This window comes from Cephus cinctus, unplaced genomic scaffold, assembly GCF_000341935.2.
Source record: "Cephus cinctus unplaced genomic scaffold, Ccin1 Ccin1_scaffold0123, whole genome shotgun sequence".
In the NCBI taxonomy this organism is placed as follows: domain Eukaryota; kingdom Metazoa; phylum Arthropoda; class Insecta; order Hymenoptera; family Cephidae; genus Cephus; species Cephus cinctus.
The window spans coordinates 3,370,788-3,387,500 of NW_014332857.1; the positions used below are offsets into that span (position 1 = coordinate 3,370,788).

General features: G+C 36.6%; 4 protein-coding genes across 10 annotated transcripts in view; 1 reads left to right on the forward strand and 3 right to left on the reverse strand.

The window, feature by feature from the left end:
- LOC107274950 overlaps nt 1-16,713 on the forward strand; it is a 34,681-nt gene that overhangs the window by 7,768 nt on the left and 10,200 nt on the right. The window contains exon 1 of one of the 5 annotated variants that reach the window (XM_025079944.1): nt 8,224-8,363. The exons of 1 other annotated variant lie outside the window; for it this stretch is intronic. In XM_025079944.1, coding sequence (XP_024935712.1) covers nt 8,354-8,363 — 10 coding nt within the window. In that variant the 5' untranslated portion in view covers nt 8,224-8,353. Of the gene's footprint in view, nt 1-8,223; nt 8,364-14,675; nt 15,052-16,713 lie in introns of those variants that run through there. 3 more of the 5 variants (XM_025079940.1, XM_025079942.1, XM_025079946.1) reach the window with 3 other exon arrangements.
- LOC107274949 (feline leukemia virus subgroup C receptor-related protein 2) lies at nt 579-7,564 on the reverse strand. 3 transcript variants are annotated; one of them, XM_025079949.1, is made up of 7 exons: nt 7,546-7,564; nt 2,599-2,830; nt 2,206-2,443; nt 1,929-2,140; nt 1,569-1,672; nt 1,382-1,492; nt 579-1,313 (listed from the first exon to the last, which is right to left on the reverse strand). In XM_025079949.1, the coding sequence occupies exons 2-7, from the start codon at nt 2,779-2,781 to the stop codon at nt 1,016-1,018; spliced, it is 1,146 nt and encodes a 381-aa protein (XP_024935717.1). In that variant the 5' UTR covers nt 2,782-2,830; nt 7,546-7,564; the 3' UTR covers nt 579-1,015. The 3 variants fall into 3 exon arrangements, with proteins under 3 accessions (XP_024935717.1, XP_015610070.1, XP_024935716.1); XM_015754584.2 differs by lacking the exon at nt 7,546-7,564 and adding an exon at nt 4,035-5,581; XM_025079948.1 differs by lacking the exon at nt 7,546-7,564 and adding an exon at nt 3,133-3,978.
- LOC107274945 (transferrin) lies at nt 9,040-12,923 on the reverse strand. The gene is made up of 10 exons (XM_015754575.2): nt 12,647-12,923; nt 11,893-12,119; nt 11,402-11,705; nt 10,983-11,323; nt 10,636-10,886; nt 10,308-10,543; nt 9,882-10,161; nt 9,732-9,793; nt 9,348-9,616; nt 9,040-9,268 (listed from the first exon to the last, which is right to left on the reverse strand). The coding sequence occupies exons 1-10, from the start codon at nt 12,717-12,719 to the stop codon at nt 9,179-9,181; spliced, it is 2,133 nt and encodes a 710-aa protein (XP_015610061.1). The 5' UTR covers nt 12,720-12,923; the 3' UTR covers nt 9,040-9,178.
- Nucleotides 13,074-16,713, reverse strand: part of LOC107274953 (cilia- and flagella-associated protein 43) — a 10,486-nt gene continuing 6,846 nt past the window's right edge. The window contains exons 14-17 of the mRNA XM_015754590.2: nt 15,850-16,448; nt 15,367-15,783; nt 14,646-14,750; nt 13,074-14,543 (exon numbers count right to left, since the gene is read on the reverse strand). Of these exons, the coding sequence (XP_015610076.2) occupies nt 14,211-14,543; nt 14,646-14,750; nt 15,367-15,783; nt 15,850-16,448 (1,454 nt within the window). The 3' untranslated portion in view covers nt 13,074-14,210. The remainder of the gene's footprint in view (nt 14,544-14,645; nt 14,751-15,366; nt 15,784-15,849; nt 16,449-16,713) is intronic.

Consider the following 16,713-nt stretch of genomic DNA (forward strand, 5'->3'; position numbering starts at 1 on the left):
TATTATTTCTATCAGTTAACAACGTGAGGTCAATGAACTCGTCTTCGTTTATACAATGATACAAAGCTTTGTATCAACGATTTATTGCACAATGTACAATTATTGTTATTGATTTGAACAATTGTTAATTTTTTGCAATTGCATACAAATTCATCATGTCGCACCTTTAATGTAAACGGTTTCGGCCTTGTTGACTATCGTCACGAAGAACAATGAAGATGACGTAATTTTTTTTTTAACAATTAAAATACAAAACCACGCTCGCATATGTTTATTGATATGGTTAACTATTCATTAACATGAATAATGACTTGGATGATTGCGACATCATTCAATGAAAATGATTCTAATCGATCTTAGGATGTGAGTCTGAATTTTATGAATAAATTAATTGATTCACTGTTCGTATAAACAAATATCTCATCGACACATAGTACGAATAACAATTACGATCCAGTTCTCATTGATTGATTGCACGATCCTGATTTCACGAAGATAAATGGAGAAAACTTGAGGCGCATCGACAAGCTTTCGGTTTATCATTGTTTTTGTTGTTGTTCAAACAACGGGACGAGAACTGCACAATTTTGTTTTATATATTCATATATGCTCTTGTTGTTTCGCGACAAGATCAGATTAACGTCACTAAGAGTTACAAAGAAATTCGCACTTTGACAATAATTAATGTTCGTTACGTTAGTAAACTTAATTCTAATTATCCCATTATATTATGCAGGATTTAACAATATATTTTACAAAATATACACTTTAAATGTGAGAATTTGTTCATCTTGGCACGGATTAATATTTTTGTTATAGCTTTTGTTTTTTTTTAACGTAACTATAATCTCGTCCTTACGAACGCCAGAATTACACTCTTTTATTACATAGTTATCAAAAATTCAACATTTGGAATTCTAAATAAACGTATTCTTTTTTTTTTTGGTAAATCGTTATTAGTTTCTTTTTTTTTGTTTTTTTTTTTGTGTACTACCTAAGTCTTCCTTCGATAGTACTAGCTAATGACTTCTTTCAGAGGAGTACTCTTTACGTGCTTGTTAGCTCCCTCTCGATTTTGCAAATCTTTCGTGAAGATAGTGATAACACCGCCTACGAGCATCACCACTACAAGTCCCACGTGGGTCCACAAGTCCCCGTAATCTTCCATTAGTCGACTAAATATTAACACAAATATCATTCCGTATATTTGATTAGTGATGTTTAAAATTGCAGTTGACATTCCTTCATTTATTGGATATGTAAATTCAGCGCAGACTTCGTAACCAACGGAGAAATATCCGGAAACGAAGAATCTAAAAAAAAATTATTTAGTAAAAAATGTGCAAAATAAATATTTTTTATTACAAAATTTGATCAATACCCAAAAACAATAGACGACACATAAACCATCCATTTGATTTCCAGCAGTAGAAAAATGGAGAACATGATAAGAAATGCTGTTGCGCCAAAATAAACAATCGTTATTGTCAGTCTGGAACAAAAAGCAGCACAAGCGTTACGAACGATTTGTCAATATCAACATTTTTTTCGAAAAAATAAAAGCTTACTTGAACTTCTTCGTTTTGTCCAAAATAACTCCAAAAATTATAGCACCGAACATCCCAGTTATAACGATAGCCAGTCCTATTTGCCCAGCTTCGGCTTCTCCGTTCTAAAGTAAAAATAAAAAAAAAATTGAAAACACGTGAAAATTCCTTATTTTCACGTTTTTCGAGTCGTAAAGTCTCCACGCAATGCATTAGACTTACAGCGAACAATTATTAAAAATAAAGACTATTTAATCAAGAATTGAGAATTGAATTGAACGGTCATTAAATCACAATCAATTGGTGATACATACAGGGTGTCATTATTAATAAAAAAAAATTATATCCCACTCGACGTACCTAATACGTAAATACAATTACCTTAAAGTGAATCAAGTACATCGGATTGAGAAGAGTGCTAACGGCATTGAGAATGCCAATTATTATTCCAAATGAATTGCAAAGTGCCAAATAGCTCCGATTGCACAAAAGATTTTTAATCGATTCGAAAAAGCTGTCCTTGCTCTCCTCCTTCCTCATCTTTTGAAGAGCCCGCGTTTCGCTAGGTGGCAAGGGGGGCTCTTCCATGAAAACTTGAAAAAAAAAGAATAATAAAACTTTTTTGTAATATTCAAAATTTAAAAAAATGAAAACTCACAAAAAAATATGGCGAATGTACAGATCGTCGAGAAAATAGCAACTCCACGAAAAAACCATGACATATCGTTACCGATGTCTACCAGATTCTCGTGATTTCTCACGAGCAACGGGGTCATTAAAAATGACAAAGATATTCCCAATTGACAGCCGAACAATCCCATTGACGTTGCCGTGGATACTTGCTTGGAATTGAACCAGTTGGCTGCGATACGGCCGGGAGCCGATAACACAGTGACCTGTTGAATTAAAATATATGAAATATAAATATTTCTTTATCATTATCAATTTACAGTAATCAACCCCCTGTTCTACATTGTAGTGTATTTAGAGTAAAGTTCAAAGGGGTTGAAAAATTCTTTTTTTTTTTTCCATTGATACTATCGCGACTTACCTGTGCTACGGCTACTATGCTTTGACCAAGTAGCACCAAGTAAAATCTGTCTGGTGCCACGGAGACTGCTTTCAGCCAGGAACCTATCGACGTGATGATCGATCCTCCCAGAATCATCCATTTCAATCCAACTCGGTCCATAAAATATATACAGGGAAAAACAACAGGTATGTAAGCCAGCATAAAAACAATGGACGTCCAGTCGACGGTAGTTGCCGAAACACCGTAGTATCTGAAAGGGAAAATAATTTTCAAAATTAATTAAATCTGTGCATAATATTACATCGTATATCGTTATATCGGTCGGACTATAATTAGTTAATAAAATTTTGAAATTTTTTTATCAACAAGAAAGACACGCTATGCACGTTGTCGTGCGAATGCAAATGACCTAGTATCACTGATAAGAGTTCACTCGTACATTGTTATGCCCTTTCGCCCCGAGAGACAATTATTGTATGATAAGTAATCATCAAGAAATGCAGTTGACACTATTTATCTTAATTAATTATTAATTTACGAAAGCCGCTTTACCATAGGAAACCAGTGATTCTGCTGCATACCTTAGGTATGCCTGTTGTATGGGTTAATATTTTAGTCGATATTGGGAAATTTTGAAAATTGTATAAATTTTCATTTTTCGTATCACGTACGTAATGGTACTTTTATATGTATAAAAAATGTATATGCGGTCATCGGTGATACTCGGTGCTAAAAATATAATTAATTTTCATAAATTATAAAAGGTTAATATCTCATCGTCCTTGGGATAATTTTGATTGTACAAAGCGAATCACGTGCGAATCAAAGGGCTGGGAACGTTTTGGCCCATGGAGTAATGACATTTTAAAATCAAGGCTATCAGGCAGTTTACGAAGTGTTACGTCATAACCGTTTATTTCCCGTATACTTATCGTCTACTTGTGCTTGAATAAATCGGTCGCTGATGTTTATTGTGATAAAAAAAAAGATGGGTAATAAATGCAGATATCCTATCAGATTTTCCACTTGTTTGTCCACTATTGCGCGTCCTCGATAATTGTTTATTTGGCACACGATAATTATGCGTAATCATTTTCACGATACTTTGAACAAAAAAAAAAGGAAATTTGATATCGACTGGTCGATTGATTTGAAATTTGAAATTTTCTTACATTTTTTCCCGCCTATTCTAATTACATGAAGAACCCAAGCGATTAGTCACCTGGATGATACTTTTATTATTATTCTTTTCAGTTTTTCAAATAGCGTCGGCGTGCAAAATATTCTCGATTATGATCACAAGTTTTTCGCAGAATTATTGCACAAACCCCGTGACGCTACTTGTCGCTGAGATCACTTGGAATTGTATAATAATGCGAATTATTCAAAAATGCAAATTTTTTCAGTTTAATGGAATTTCCATATTTTTGTATAATTTTAATATTAATTCATACTTGGATACTATGTTGCCAATAATGGAGTACTGAACCCAATGATTCATATTGGACGCAGCAAACAGGACGAAGATGAACAGCACCAACCATCTTCGACGATATTCGCGAATTTCGATATTCGCCAAATTCGTCTTTCCCCCATTTATTATTTTAACATTGTTACCATCGGTAAGCGGAACACTCGCGTCGAAAGTCATGGTGAATGATGGTAAATGACGATAAAAAAAATTGTATATCAAAGATAAAAAAAAATTATTTAATTAACACAATTCCCAATCGCACATTAAAAAAAAAATGAAAAATTAAATCAAAACAAAATTTTCAGATTTTCATAAAACCCAACTGCCGACCTAATCGCAAAATGATGAATTTTGCACAGAACCAGCTCTTTAAGTGTTTACGATTCTTCCGCTGCACCTGAAAATCTGTCAAGCGACTTATCGTTTTTACACGACTTTGTGACTTGACTTTCCTTTATTGACTTTACGCATTAACAACACTATAAAATCATTTAGTCGAAGTCGAAGTTTTACTGTTATAAATTTTGAGCTCGTTAATTTTTCAGTCTTCAACGTCAAGGCGGGTACGAGACGTATGCGTTGACGATTGAACGAGGAGATAAAATAAAAGTCTATTTCTTAATTCTGCGACAGCGCGTCAATCGGCGGCTAATAGTGTTTTCGGGAATTCGTCGAAATTTGAAAACTGTCATACGCGACAAAGCAAAGCCCATCATTGCTAAAGTTAATGTTATTTGAGAGTAAGTCGAAGATAAGGAGAGACGCACAGGAAACGAATGAACTGTTATAACGATTGATAAATTTATTATTTATTATCCCTGTCTCTATGCTCCTTTTAATTAATTAATTAATTAATTTAATCAACAACGATATCGCATCCTCGTGTCGCCATAGAACGTCGGACTTGTCGAAGTGAAGTAATAACGTTCGCTTAGTCGCCGGAGTCACTTTTTGATAAAGGATAAATAAATTTGAAAAAAATTTTTTTTCTTTTTTAATCACCACACACGAGACGAACTATTGAGCATTGACGATTTTCTACGTCAGCAGTTAAATAGCTTGTTGTCACAATAGCACGTTGTATTTAATAAATAATAATAATATTCAAGGTAAACACGTTTCTATCGGTGTGAACGGGGTTTTATGATTTTTATAAATTTTTAACGATCCACGTATTTGCTGTTTAATTTCAATCAGTTGGTTATTGCACTTTGCAAATTGCGAGGTTTTGTAATAAACTTTTTACAGTCATTTTTAATCCTTATTTTTAAAAACTGCCAATAAAATAACTTCCACTTATTAGTTATTGCACCGAGAGACAAAACGTGTTCGCCGATCGGCTTAGGACTCAAACAGTGTTTTACTCGTGCAGCAACCTTGTATATATATGGGACGCCATTGGACAACGACAGCGGCCGAACTAAAACACTGGGATGTCCAGTGGAGGAAAACCCGCTGGGCTGGTAGTCGACGAATAATAATAAAAGGAGTACGAGATGAAGAAGAAGAGGAGATGGAGGATGAGGAAATTACGAAGAGAGATTGAGGATATTTTATCCTTTTTTTTTTTGAACGTTTATTCGACGCGTGTGAATGAATTTTTGAAATTTTGTTACTACACGGCACTGAGTCTACACAAGCTTCTAGAATGTCGTGCGATCCGGACAGGTTTGGCCTGATCATTACGTTTTCATTAGGTTTTAAGAAATTTCAAGAGAGTGGAGGACTGCTGATTGTGTCGTGTTTCGCCTTAAGGATATATACAGTGTGTATGTATATATACATATATATTTACAAAAAAAAATATATCGATATAGTGAATCAAGAAAAGTTATCCTCTAATGGGAGAAAAAATTTATTTCTTAATGTTCTATCGATTCAAAAATAATTATCATTAATTTGAATGGTACTTCTAAGACTTTTTGTTTCGGTGAAATTTTATTTTAATTCAGCTGATAAGAATTTCCTAAAAATTTCTTTGAAGCCATTATGATCCCACAGGAATGTGGTTTAGAGCCAATGCGGTTTCTGTAACGTCCTCATTATTGCTTCATTACAACTAAATATAATTCTGCTCCTGTGGATGAGCTCGGATTCACTTTTTGACTCATCCTGTAAATTGCATCTTCAATCACATTTTCTTGAAAGAAATGAATCTCATGCTTTTTTTATCTGCATGCCAAAAAATTATGAGACAAAGTATAACTGAGCATGGGATTCAATGCTGTCGCTTCGGAATTTTCTTCCATTGACAATTTATTTGTCGTTATCAAAAATCAATAGACTCCGTAATACTTACCAGGAATTATTCTTTTTTTCAGGAAATTTTTATTTTTCATATACCCGTTCAGGATCTCGTAACGATTTTCTAGATCCCACAGGAATGCGATGCAATTCGAATGCGATTTTGTAAATCGTCCTTGTTCGTCCATCACAACATAATATGATTGCGCTTATCGCGATAAGCTAACATCCCCTTTTTTATTCTACGTATGTATACTCCTTATCACTCTTCCGCGATAAGTACAATTCTCATAATTTTAAATAGTGTTTGTATTACCTTGTCTTTATATCAAGCAAACACAACTCTAAGATAGGTCAATGAAAATGCCTAATGATCGCCGTCAAAATCGAAATCCAAGCGTGTGTGGGTAATATGAAAAATGTGAAGGGCAGTGAATAAAATTTTCATATCATTAAAAAAAGGTGGTAATTGCTCTTTGTTAATGGCGCAGTCAATAACCTTGGCCGGGAATTAACTTTCTAACGAACGTAGCGCGTAAATGCGTCGCCGCGTTGAATTTGCTACCGTCAATGAGCAGAGTCCTAATTAAACGTTAAACAGAACTAAGGTACATTGAGATACACCGTTGCACGGTTCAGTTGAGTCCTTTTCGTGCGATTGAATTGAAAATAGTTTTCGTCCTTTTCCTTGTCCTTGTTATTTTTCGTGATATCATCTTCTCTCTTTCTCCCTCCTGTTTTCGCTTTCCTTAATTCGACCTTAACGCGGAGAATCACGGATCAGTAAAGTTCTAAGAATCGAACGTACAATGTTTTTCCACCTTTCGAACGTTCGGTGCCTAATATTCGTCACGCATCGAAATTTCTCAGAACGTGGTAACTCGGGTGGTTTCCTGGGCCTGGTAGAGACGGAAGATCCAATAAAAAATAAGTGAGACAAGGAAGACGCGCTGTAAGGACAGCTTACGGATCAACAGTATAGACGCGAAGTTACTCGCTTTATTAGCATGCTTGAAAAATACTTTGTGTTAATTTCGTATTTATAAAAGATTATAGCCAATCGCGCAGATCGGGAGGATCGATGAAATATGATTCACGGACTTTTAATTTATGCTGAAACAGTTTGCGTGCGTTGATGCGGAACGCGCATGCGCGACAATTCGTAATTGCAGTACAGTCACGTACAGTGAAATAGTGAGGAATTGCTGACACTTTATGCAATTAGCAATTTATTGACGTTCCTTTACCTTTTTTTTCCTCATTTTCCAAGCACATGTTCCGGACGCTTCGAATTCGTAGGATGTTTTGTGACGCATGAATCTTGATTTGTGACGACGATACGAGGTTCTGCACGTGATTGTTCCTTGTGCACTTTTTATTTTGATTCGTCACAGAACATTGTTACGAATCATCGCTGATTCGTGTATCTTTGTTGTTTTTGTCAACTACCGTTCAAACCTGCAGTGTCCGAAGATCCACAGCAATGTGAATTACACGTTGATAATAGAAGAGTTCGTGACGACTCGAAATTGTTTTGGCAAAATTTTAGGCCAACTTCTCGCGCAACGGTTTTTAGTAATTTTTTAGGTTTCTTTCGACATAACCAAAATTGAATTAAGTCTGAAACGAATTTTTAAAAATCACTGTTGGATCGTACACAAATTTTAAATTCTAAAAAAAATTAATTATGACACCCGATCAATGAAAAATGTTTCGAAAACCTTTATTACACTATCTCGAATATATACGAGGATATCGAAATTTTCATCGCGACGAAGCATTGCGGTCGGAGCGACGTCGCCGTCGTGGTGACGGTACCAAGCGTGACATTTTCGAAGAGAAATCAGTGGCTAGTCAGGAAGAATATTTCCGAAAAGAGACGCAGAGACAGTTGCAGAAACTTCGAGAAGAAAGGGAACGTAAGGAAAAGGAAAAAGCTGCGGAAGAAAAAGCTAAGAAGGAAGACTCGACGAAATCAGATAGTACAAAGTGAATTTTTTTCATTGTAAATGATATCACGCCAACAGCCGTTTGTCAAACGTTCAAAGACTGAAGATGCATCTGAGTAAGCTTGAATTCCATATAACATTGTCCGTCTTACCGTGTTCAATCGATGCTTTAAAATTCGAAGTGAAACTGTCAATATATCAGTAGCTTGAAACGATAAATAATAACCTTACAACTTGTCCGTTACCGACCTGGCCTGTGGCGCCCTCTCTGCTGGCGGACAAACAATGAACTACGTCGGTACGCGCCGCAAGTTATCCTCGGTCGAGGGTTAAATTCATTCGATAAAATCGAAGAAAATGAAATCCCTCCCAAATAATACGTCTAAAAAAACTATGACAAGTACAGGAGTGTTGTGAATTCCTCTAACAAAAAGTATCAAAATGATATTGTTAATGCCAAGTACATGAGTCACTGTATATCTGCTTATTATATGATATAGCATTAGCCTAGTCAATTGTATTTTCAGAATTTCCTATAACGTCTTAAGGTACAAGAATTGACTCAGCTAAAATCTGTCCTGTACAGCAGGTAGCCTATACTTGGCACGAGACTCGACCGAGTCCTTTTGTCACGTCAGTATCAAGTCGTATACGTATCTACTGTAGGAGTGACAGTTGTACGTCATCGAGAGGAAAGTAAAACAAAGTTATACACAATAATTTGTTTTTATTATAAACTGCTTTTACACGTACAAAGTATCACTGCTTACGCCATAAAAATAATATGCGACATATGCATAATGCTGAAAGCTATATTATCAGTTACGAATAACAGCAAGGCCTTACTGCAGGCTGAGACATTTTTTTTTTCAGGAGGTTCTCGCTGCGGAAGCACTAAAGAATCAGTGAATCGATCGCGTCGGGACTGACTTTACAGATACTTGTAATTATCCCGGGTAGCTTTCCAGGCCTCCCATTTATCCCAAGTGTTTTCGACGGACACAAGGCCGGTTGCTTCGTCCTGAAATAAATTTGTGAATGACAAAAATATTATTTTGTTAGCACACTAGTCACGAACAACGGGTGTAACGTTGAGTTACCTTAAAAATTAAATTCGACTGTCCACCCCAGCTGCCGAACAAACGAAGAAGATCTTGATTTTTGCCATAGAGGCTGCTCGATGCCAAAACACCGTGAATTAGCTCTTCGAGTGCATTTGCAGTTTTCGCAGCAGAGCTAAGGACAACTCGTGGCGGTTCCAGTCCCAAGTTACATTGAAGCCAGTTTTCTGGCGTTGCTAAACCACTGTTCGGGCATATCAGCATGTAGTCCGAGCCGCTAGCGCTGCTTTCCGAATTTGTTCCGTGCACTTTTGAAAAACAGTATGACGATTATAGACTTTGGAAACCACGTGCTCGATTATGCTTTCTATTCGTCGTATACTAATTGTGCGACGTGAAGCAGCAACAATACGATATACTCACGTGACTGCAGGAGACTCGGAGCCGACAGGAAGGCCACGTCTCCGTTTCCAGTGGTCAAGCATCTGTTTCGAAAAAGTATTTAAAAAATACATTTACGGCTGATAAAAATAATTAAAGGCCTTGATTAAGTATAACAAATATTTCACCTACTTCAAAGCACCCAAGCCGCCCTTATATGCTTCGGCTTCGGTAGGCTTACATTTCGTCGCTTGTTTCACTCTGTCGTCATTGGACGCCATGTTACCAACGCACAGCTGACACAATTTCGAATCCTCGCGCGCACCAGGTGCGCAGGAGGCAGGGAAAAATTTGGAAATTTCCTCTTCGGATTTAATCAAATTATATTTTTTTAACGTGTACACCGGAGCTGACCAGCCGGCAAAGTCTCCCTTGTAACCGCTGTGACAGGAACGCTTTCCCCTTAAATCGGCTGAAAAGTTGAAAAATTGGTACTAATATCGAAAAAAATTTTTTTTACGAAAATTCAAATTTTTAACCAAAAAATAGTTCACTGTCGATCTCTAACGATCATTTTTAGACGTAGAAATAAGAAATACACACGTCGAGGCTTTTTACCTAAATTATTGATATTCGATCCTTTCTTGATAACGGCGATTGCAGCTCTTTCGCCAAATTCCGTTGTTCCGTTACCATAAGTTTCCGAAATTATAGGCTGTAAATTGTACTGTTGTATCGCTTCGATGACTGATCCTCCGTCAAGAACAACCAAATCGGCGCCATTGTCTCTCACAGCTGTCAGACAAGATGCTTCGTTTTGTTCGCGTAAGCATTCAACTCTGGGCCTTACGTCCCTACGTGAATAATAATTAAACATATTAATTATATTCATCAGTGTCGTCATAGGTTCTACTGACCGTAAAAATTATCCAAAAAATTGTAATACCTAGAAAATGCTGCTTTTGCAAGCGCCTGACATTTTTCAAAAGCAGCTTCGCTCCAAACGCACCAGCGTGCGTTTCTCTCGGGCGCACCTGAATTCCTCTCGATGACGTCCATGTACTTTGCATTCCTCAAATGTTCCTCCGGCGCCACTGGCGGCGCTGCCACCGCTATTGTTTTCTCGTTGAGCAACATCAGGTCCTTCCACCACTTGGCCTTTTCGGTTTCACCCAGTCTACCCAGTTCGGTCAATTCCTAAAAATTTAATTTCACCGTTTAATAAAATTCATGAGATTCAAACGTTAACTTTAGTCTCAAATTTTTTTCTAATTAATTACAAAATCGTCATACCTGTTGCATGACGTTAACATCGCGAACGTTCCCATTCGTCATGTATCCCTGCCAAGGTCGTGCAGCCCAGGTGCAAGGTTTGGTGGTAGCGTCAATCGGTACCTTACTTCCGTCAGGACAGAAGTACCGGAAGTCCGCAGGATTCTCATTAGAGGGTAGAGCAGGCGAGACCCCAACCGGAAGTCCGAAGAATCGCTTTACGTAAATAACTTTGGTCCAAGCCACGTCGCCCCCGTTATGCGCAAGACACCTCAGGGCACCTTCGTATCCGGAGTAAATGTCTGGATAGTCGCAGACTTCCGGTTTCTCGCAAAGGGCGCACATGTTGCTGTAAGTTTCCTCTGCGAAGGTAATCGAGCATATAAATGTGTCATTGGTCGTTCGATTCGTCATTTTTTGTAATGACGATCATCACGTACTCAGCCTTTGATGAATTAATGGGTCGGGCGACCAGGTACCGACGAGGCATCCTTTTTTGAAAAATGTGCTCAGAGCCCGCAGCTCGTTCTCGCGGGCTGAATATTCAGGGTTATTAATATTCTGCAGGACACCCATAGCCGTGAGTTTTGTTATTGGTATTTTGTATCCGACGTTCCTTCCCACTCCCGTGTGACAGGATTTTAATCCTTGAAGTCCTTGCACGTTACTGATGTTCAGGTCCTTGTGTATCACTGCGACTGCTTCGTAACGGTACGGGGCATCCGGCTCTTCCTTTGTTCTCACCTATTTTATTTTTATCGTATAAATTTGATTTTTTTCCAAAAAAATTTTATTTTTAATATTTATTATATATTAAAATTTATTTTTAAAAATATATTTTTAAAAATAATATAATTTATTTTTAAAAATTTATTTTTAAAAATATAAAAATTTTATTTTTAATATTTATTATATATGTATATTCGTTTACCTGTTCGATAACATTGTACCCAGCGTCTTTTGCTAATTGACTTTTGGCAGCTAGATACATGTCTTCGGGATCGACTGCCACCACATCGGCTTCTTTTTTACCGACTTTGTCTATACAGTCGTACCGATCGCGACCGGAAGTACAATACATTGGGATACCTTCGCGAGCCGATTCCTGCATCATGTCGACGCACTCCTGCCAATAAATTTCTGGTACGCACATGGTAACTGAAATTTGTATTGTTGATTTGTCAATCGGTTTTTGGAATTGATTTAAATCATTCGATAATTATTTGACATAATTAATTACAACGTAGTCGTGACCGGTAATTTGGAATGCAGAATGGTATATTGAGGAAATTGCAGTTGAAAAAAAATAATTATTCAAAAAAATAACGGATTGAAATTAATCGGTTTCTCGTGATTAATATTGTTTTTGTATGTGTTGTCTCGATACGAAGCAAAAGTCAGAATCGCAGTCTGGTTTGAAAATAATTTTTGTAATATCCATTTTTCATAATATTTTGGACACGTTCGCTCTCTTTACGTTTCTCTGCTTTCTTCGCCAATGAAGATCAACTAATTCTATTCTGTCGCACAACTGATTTCGTATATAGTTGTTTTTCGCTTTTTTTTGATATTGCATAAAAATTTGACTCAAAAGAAAAAAACCTTGTCTAGACGTCAATGAAATATCGAAACTTGAAATGTCAATTGCGATCATCATAATAATCATTGGTTTTTGTAAAACTTACACACAACAGTTTTGTTGGCTTGCACGTGGCCTAGGGCCAAAACAAACAACAGCAAAAACATTGAGCCGTACATGCTGCACTGAATTTCTAACGGTTGTACAAGAAATTTTTCACAGCTACCGGTGCTTTCTTTTGGGAGGTAACGACGACACACAAAAAATCAGCCTAAAACTGAACAATCAATAATTGCGACAACAATCGTAAACAACTGTACGTTCGAAAACAATATTTTTCAATGACAATCACAACCAGACCAGGACTGGTTAGGACTGCTGAGAAGTTTCTTAATGTTCCTTCTTATATAGATGCAAACTTTCCTCATTGGACGGGTGGGGCAAATCCCGTTCCGCAGCACAACTGTTATTGAGTTATCAAGTGCACTCTTTGTTAATCCCAATCAATTAATTTCTATTTTTATATAGTTCAAATCTGAGCCATGAACTTTCAACGTGACTTTTAGCCAAATTTATTTTTCATATCTCGTCAACTACACTGATTTTTTTTGTGAAAGTACATTGTTTGGAAGATACAATCATTTTTGTTGCATTATGTTAGCATACAACTTTTTGTAGAATACAACGAAGAACAAAATAATTTCTTGGTAGAGTTTTCGAATTGTCGACAATTAATGGCAAACAGAAATTTTTACTGCAAACGTAAAAATCGTATTCTTTGCTTGTAAATATTTTTCTTTGAAGCTTGTGTAATTGACTTGTTTAAATTTAGAATAGGTCGTCTCTATGTAACTTTCTTTTTCTCTTCGTTCTTGGCCCGTACTATTATTATTATACGAGATATTCCTATCGAAAAAGTTTCTATGGATTATAAATATATTATCAGACGTTATTCTTATGTTCAAGTATTATTTACATTTTTACATCAAATAAACGCAATAATTGAATTTCGTTTTCGAATCGTTTCGCAGTATTTCGTTTTGCTGCTGTTTACTTTCAAGGAGGCTTTAAGTGTAAGCGAGTTTCAAGTTCAATAGTCGCGTGTCCTCGATGGTTCACATGAGCGCACGTATGCACGTTTACTTACACTAAGGCGGGTTACACTTTGCCGTGTCAAATGCCAGTTGTGTCGCAGAAGGAAACCGGTAATTCCCCGAAGTCAGTTTCTGGTTAGTAACGCATTCGAAATAATTGATAGCGCCAAGTGGAAGCGATAAATAAAATAAAAATTGAACTCGTAAAATTTGTTCATCTTTTTTTTTTCTTACGCCATATTAAAAGTAATATGATAATTTTCTTTTTTTCGCGGCCAAATTAATGCGGTGCGATAAGGCAACTTTTAGATATGTAACGAGAAAAAAGTAATTCTGCAAACTTACTAGTTTCTCTAATCTCATATTTTTCCGCGAATTCTAATATCATATCAGTAATTAAATAAAAAACATAAATAATTTTTCAAAGTCACAACAAACAAACAATTATCGGTTCAGTGGTTAAGTCTTCGAAAACAAGTATTAGACTTTCCTTGGATTATCAGCAATTCTGCAATACACGATAGTTATGCTTAAGAGCATAAACGTATTTTCCGTTATTACAAGTAAAACATTAATTTATTTATTATCGTAAGTTTTGAATCTTAACGTAGGATAAGTTTTTAATTTCAATGATTCAAGTTGCGATTTCAACAAAATCAATTCCGCAAAATTATCATGAACATTTTTCAACAATCGTCCCTTTTTCATTATCGCATTAATCTTCTCGTTTGTCCATTTTTCACGTTTTTTGTAAATATCCTGACGGGCGAGCAATTCCATTTGAAAATGTTCGGATTTCGAATTTTCGATATTGTCAAGAATTTTTTTATTCCTCAATTCCCATTTTCGTATCTCTTTGACAATTTCGTCCAAACGTCTTTTCTCCTTGTCGAGTATTTTCTGGAACCGCTGAAAATACTCATAATATTACATATTCGTTATTACTCATCGATCCATATATTACTACATCAACAAGGCTCACTAACGAAATCGACAATAATAATAAATCACCTGTTTTGTTGATTTCATAATCGATTCGCAAGTCTCGACGTTCTTCACACCGTACGACGTATTTTCAACACGACTCGTCAGATATTTGCGTATGTTTTTAGTGATCTAGAAAAAAAAAGAAAGGAACAAGGTTGTTGACAAAAATTCATCTACAACATATAACTGCAACAAGAATATTTTTTAACTTGACTGTTCTCGAACAAGTCACGTGACCCCTACAGCGGTAACAAGACACGTAGCCATAATTCATCTTTATTCTCCTGACGAATTATCGCGGAAATGAACAATGACTGCCTACAGTCAGTACCAACAGTGCGTACACTGTACTCGCTATACGTACTGACATGGCAACACGAATATTCCAAGAAAGAAAATGTGGGACGTACTTCAAGGAACTTGTCCCGAGGTAAATTGGATTCTTAAAATAATCATACAAGCGAAACGTTGTGAACTTAACGTACTTCGTCGTCATTGACATTAAATTATCCTTGTAATTTGAATATTTTAATCTTATTGCACTTCTTTTTATTATCTTGTAGAGTCATTGAAAATATATTTTTTTTTTCATTGCACTTGCCAATAAAAATTCAACCTCGTCCAGGGGCCTCGTCATACATCACTTATAAAAATCGCGACAAGCTACTGTCGTTTTGCAGGAATTCTTTGCATTGTTTTTGTATGGATTAATTCGTATAGATTTTCGAGTCTGAAAATTATGTACCTTCACACTTTCCAGCACTTTCAACTCGTCCCTCAGGTCGTTAACTGTCATTCTCATACGATAGTGGCGCCATTCCTTGTACAGGATTGTTCTACGAAATTCCAAGCTTCTGTTCATGAAATTTAATTTTTCACGACCTGCCTCAAGTATTGCTTCGTTCACGTGTAGAAGTTCGACAGTTGGTACTAAGACTGTATTTTGAAAATCATTGGGACCACCCCGGAGTTGTACTTCGACTTGACCCGTTTTCAAGACCATTTGAACTTCTCTGTCCTCGAGAATTTCGGAACGATCGTTTTTCAATTTTTTAATAATATCTTTGACATTTGTTATTCTTGTTTGAATTAATTGGCAATGTTTTTGATACGAGGAAAATGTTTGTTCGGCTTCGGCAAGTTCAACGGTACAAGACTTGATCTGGAACAAAGAGAGCTTTGTTGTTTGTAGAACAACGATATACTTGGTAAACAATTGTTTTTCTACCTTCATTTCCATTTCAATTTTGATTCTTCGTAATTTGCACAACACGAACCAATGGCTGCTGTCAATTTGCGACGGCAGGTTGTTCGGCATGACGTCCAAGATTTCTAATCCTTTGAGAAAATCCAAACACTCTTTGGGTAAGATGTCGGATTTATCGCCGGTAACAACGCACTTTCCTACGTCGGTAAGATGGGTTATCGACGTACACGTTATCTGGCCTGCTCGCGGTCTTCTTCGATAATGTCTCAAAAGATGTTCCATCATTGGCTGCTTCAGGTCGTTGAATTCACCTCGAAATTTACCCTCTAGCAATTTCTCTCTCTTGCACAAATTTTCATAGCGATTTTTTACGTCGATCACGGCTTCCTCCAGGATTGACAATTTTTCTGATAAATCTTCCATCTCCTTCAGAAGGGGCCGAAGTTCCGTTGTTTTGACCCGCGAAATTTCACGAAGACAGCAAAGCAAAAGTAGGTGTCTATGAAATTTTTGAAGTATTCTTGAACTCTCCTGAAGCACCGCCGAACGTATTTTCATTGTTTCGATGAAGAATCCGTGTAAACTTTCGTCAAACTTTTTGACGTCATTTGCTAAGGAAGCTAAAACCAAAAGAAAGCCTAGATGATTATTCAGTGGATGAAGTCTCTAATATGATCTACCAGGAATTACTCATTTCGAACCCCATCACCTCCTACGTGCCACCATCAGCAAGGTGGAGCGTCCCTAAGGGGTGTCGAGGTCTAGGTTTCGTAAGTGGGGAAAAGCTGAATAAAGCTGGATAAAACCCCCACCCGACCAGATCATCAACCGCTGAAACTCACTATAGGTACCTTGAAAACTCTAAATCCCGTGATTTGCAGTCCT

Bases quoted from the DNA above. Each gene is read 5' to 3' on its own strand.
- LOC107274949 (XM_015754584.2), bottom strand. From the start codon at position 4,231: ATGACTTTCGACGCGAGTGTTCCGCTTACCGATGGTAACAATGTTAAA. The intron at 2,141-2,205 runs GTGAGTTTTCAT...TTTTTTTTCAAG, and splicing joins TACATTCGCCATATTTTTTT to TTTTCATGGAAGAGCCCCCC. The intron at 1,493-1,568 runs GTAAGCTTTTAT...TTTTTGTTCCAG, and splicing joins GACAAAACGAAGAAGTTCAA to ACTGACAATAACGATTGTTT.
- LOC107274945 (XM_015754575.2), bottom strand. From the start codon at position 12,719: ATGTACGGCTCAATGTTTTTGCTGTTGTTTGTTTTGGCCCTAGGCCAC. The intron at 11,706-11,892 runs GTAAACGAATAT...AAAATAAAATAG, and splicing joins GGTACAATGTTATCGAACAG to GTGAGAACAAAGGAAGAGCC. The intron at 11,324-11,401 runs GTACGTGATGAT...TTACCTTCGCAG, and splicing joins ATTAATTCATCAAAGGCTGA to AGGAAACTTACAGCAACATG.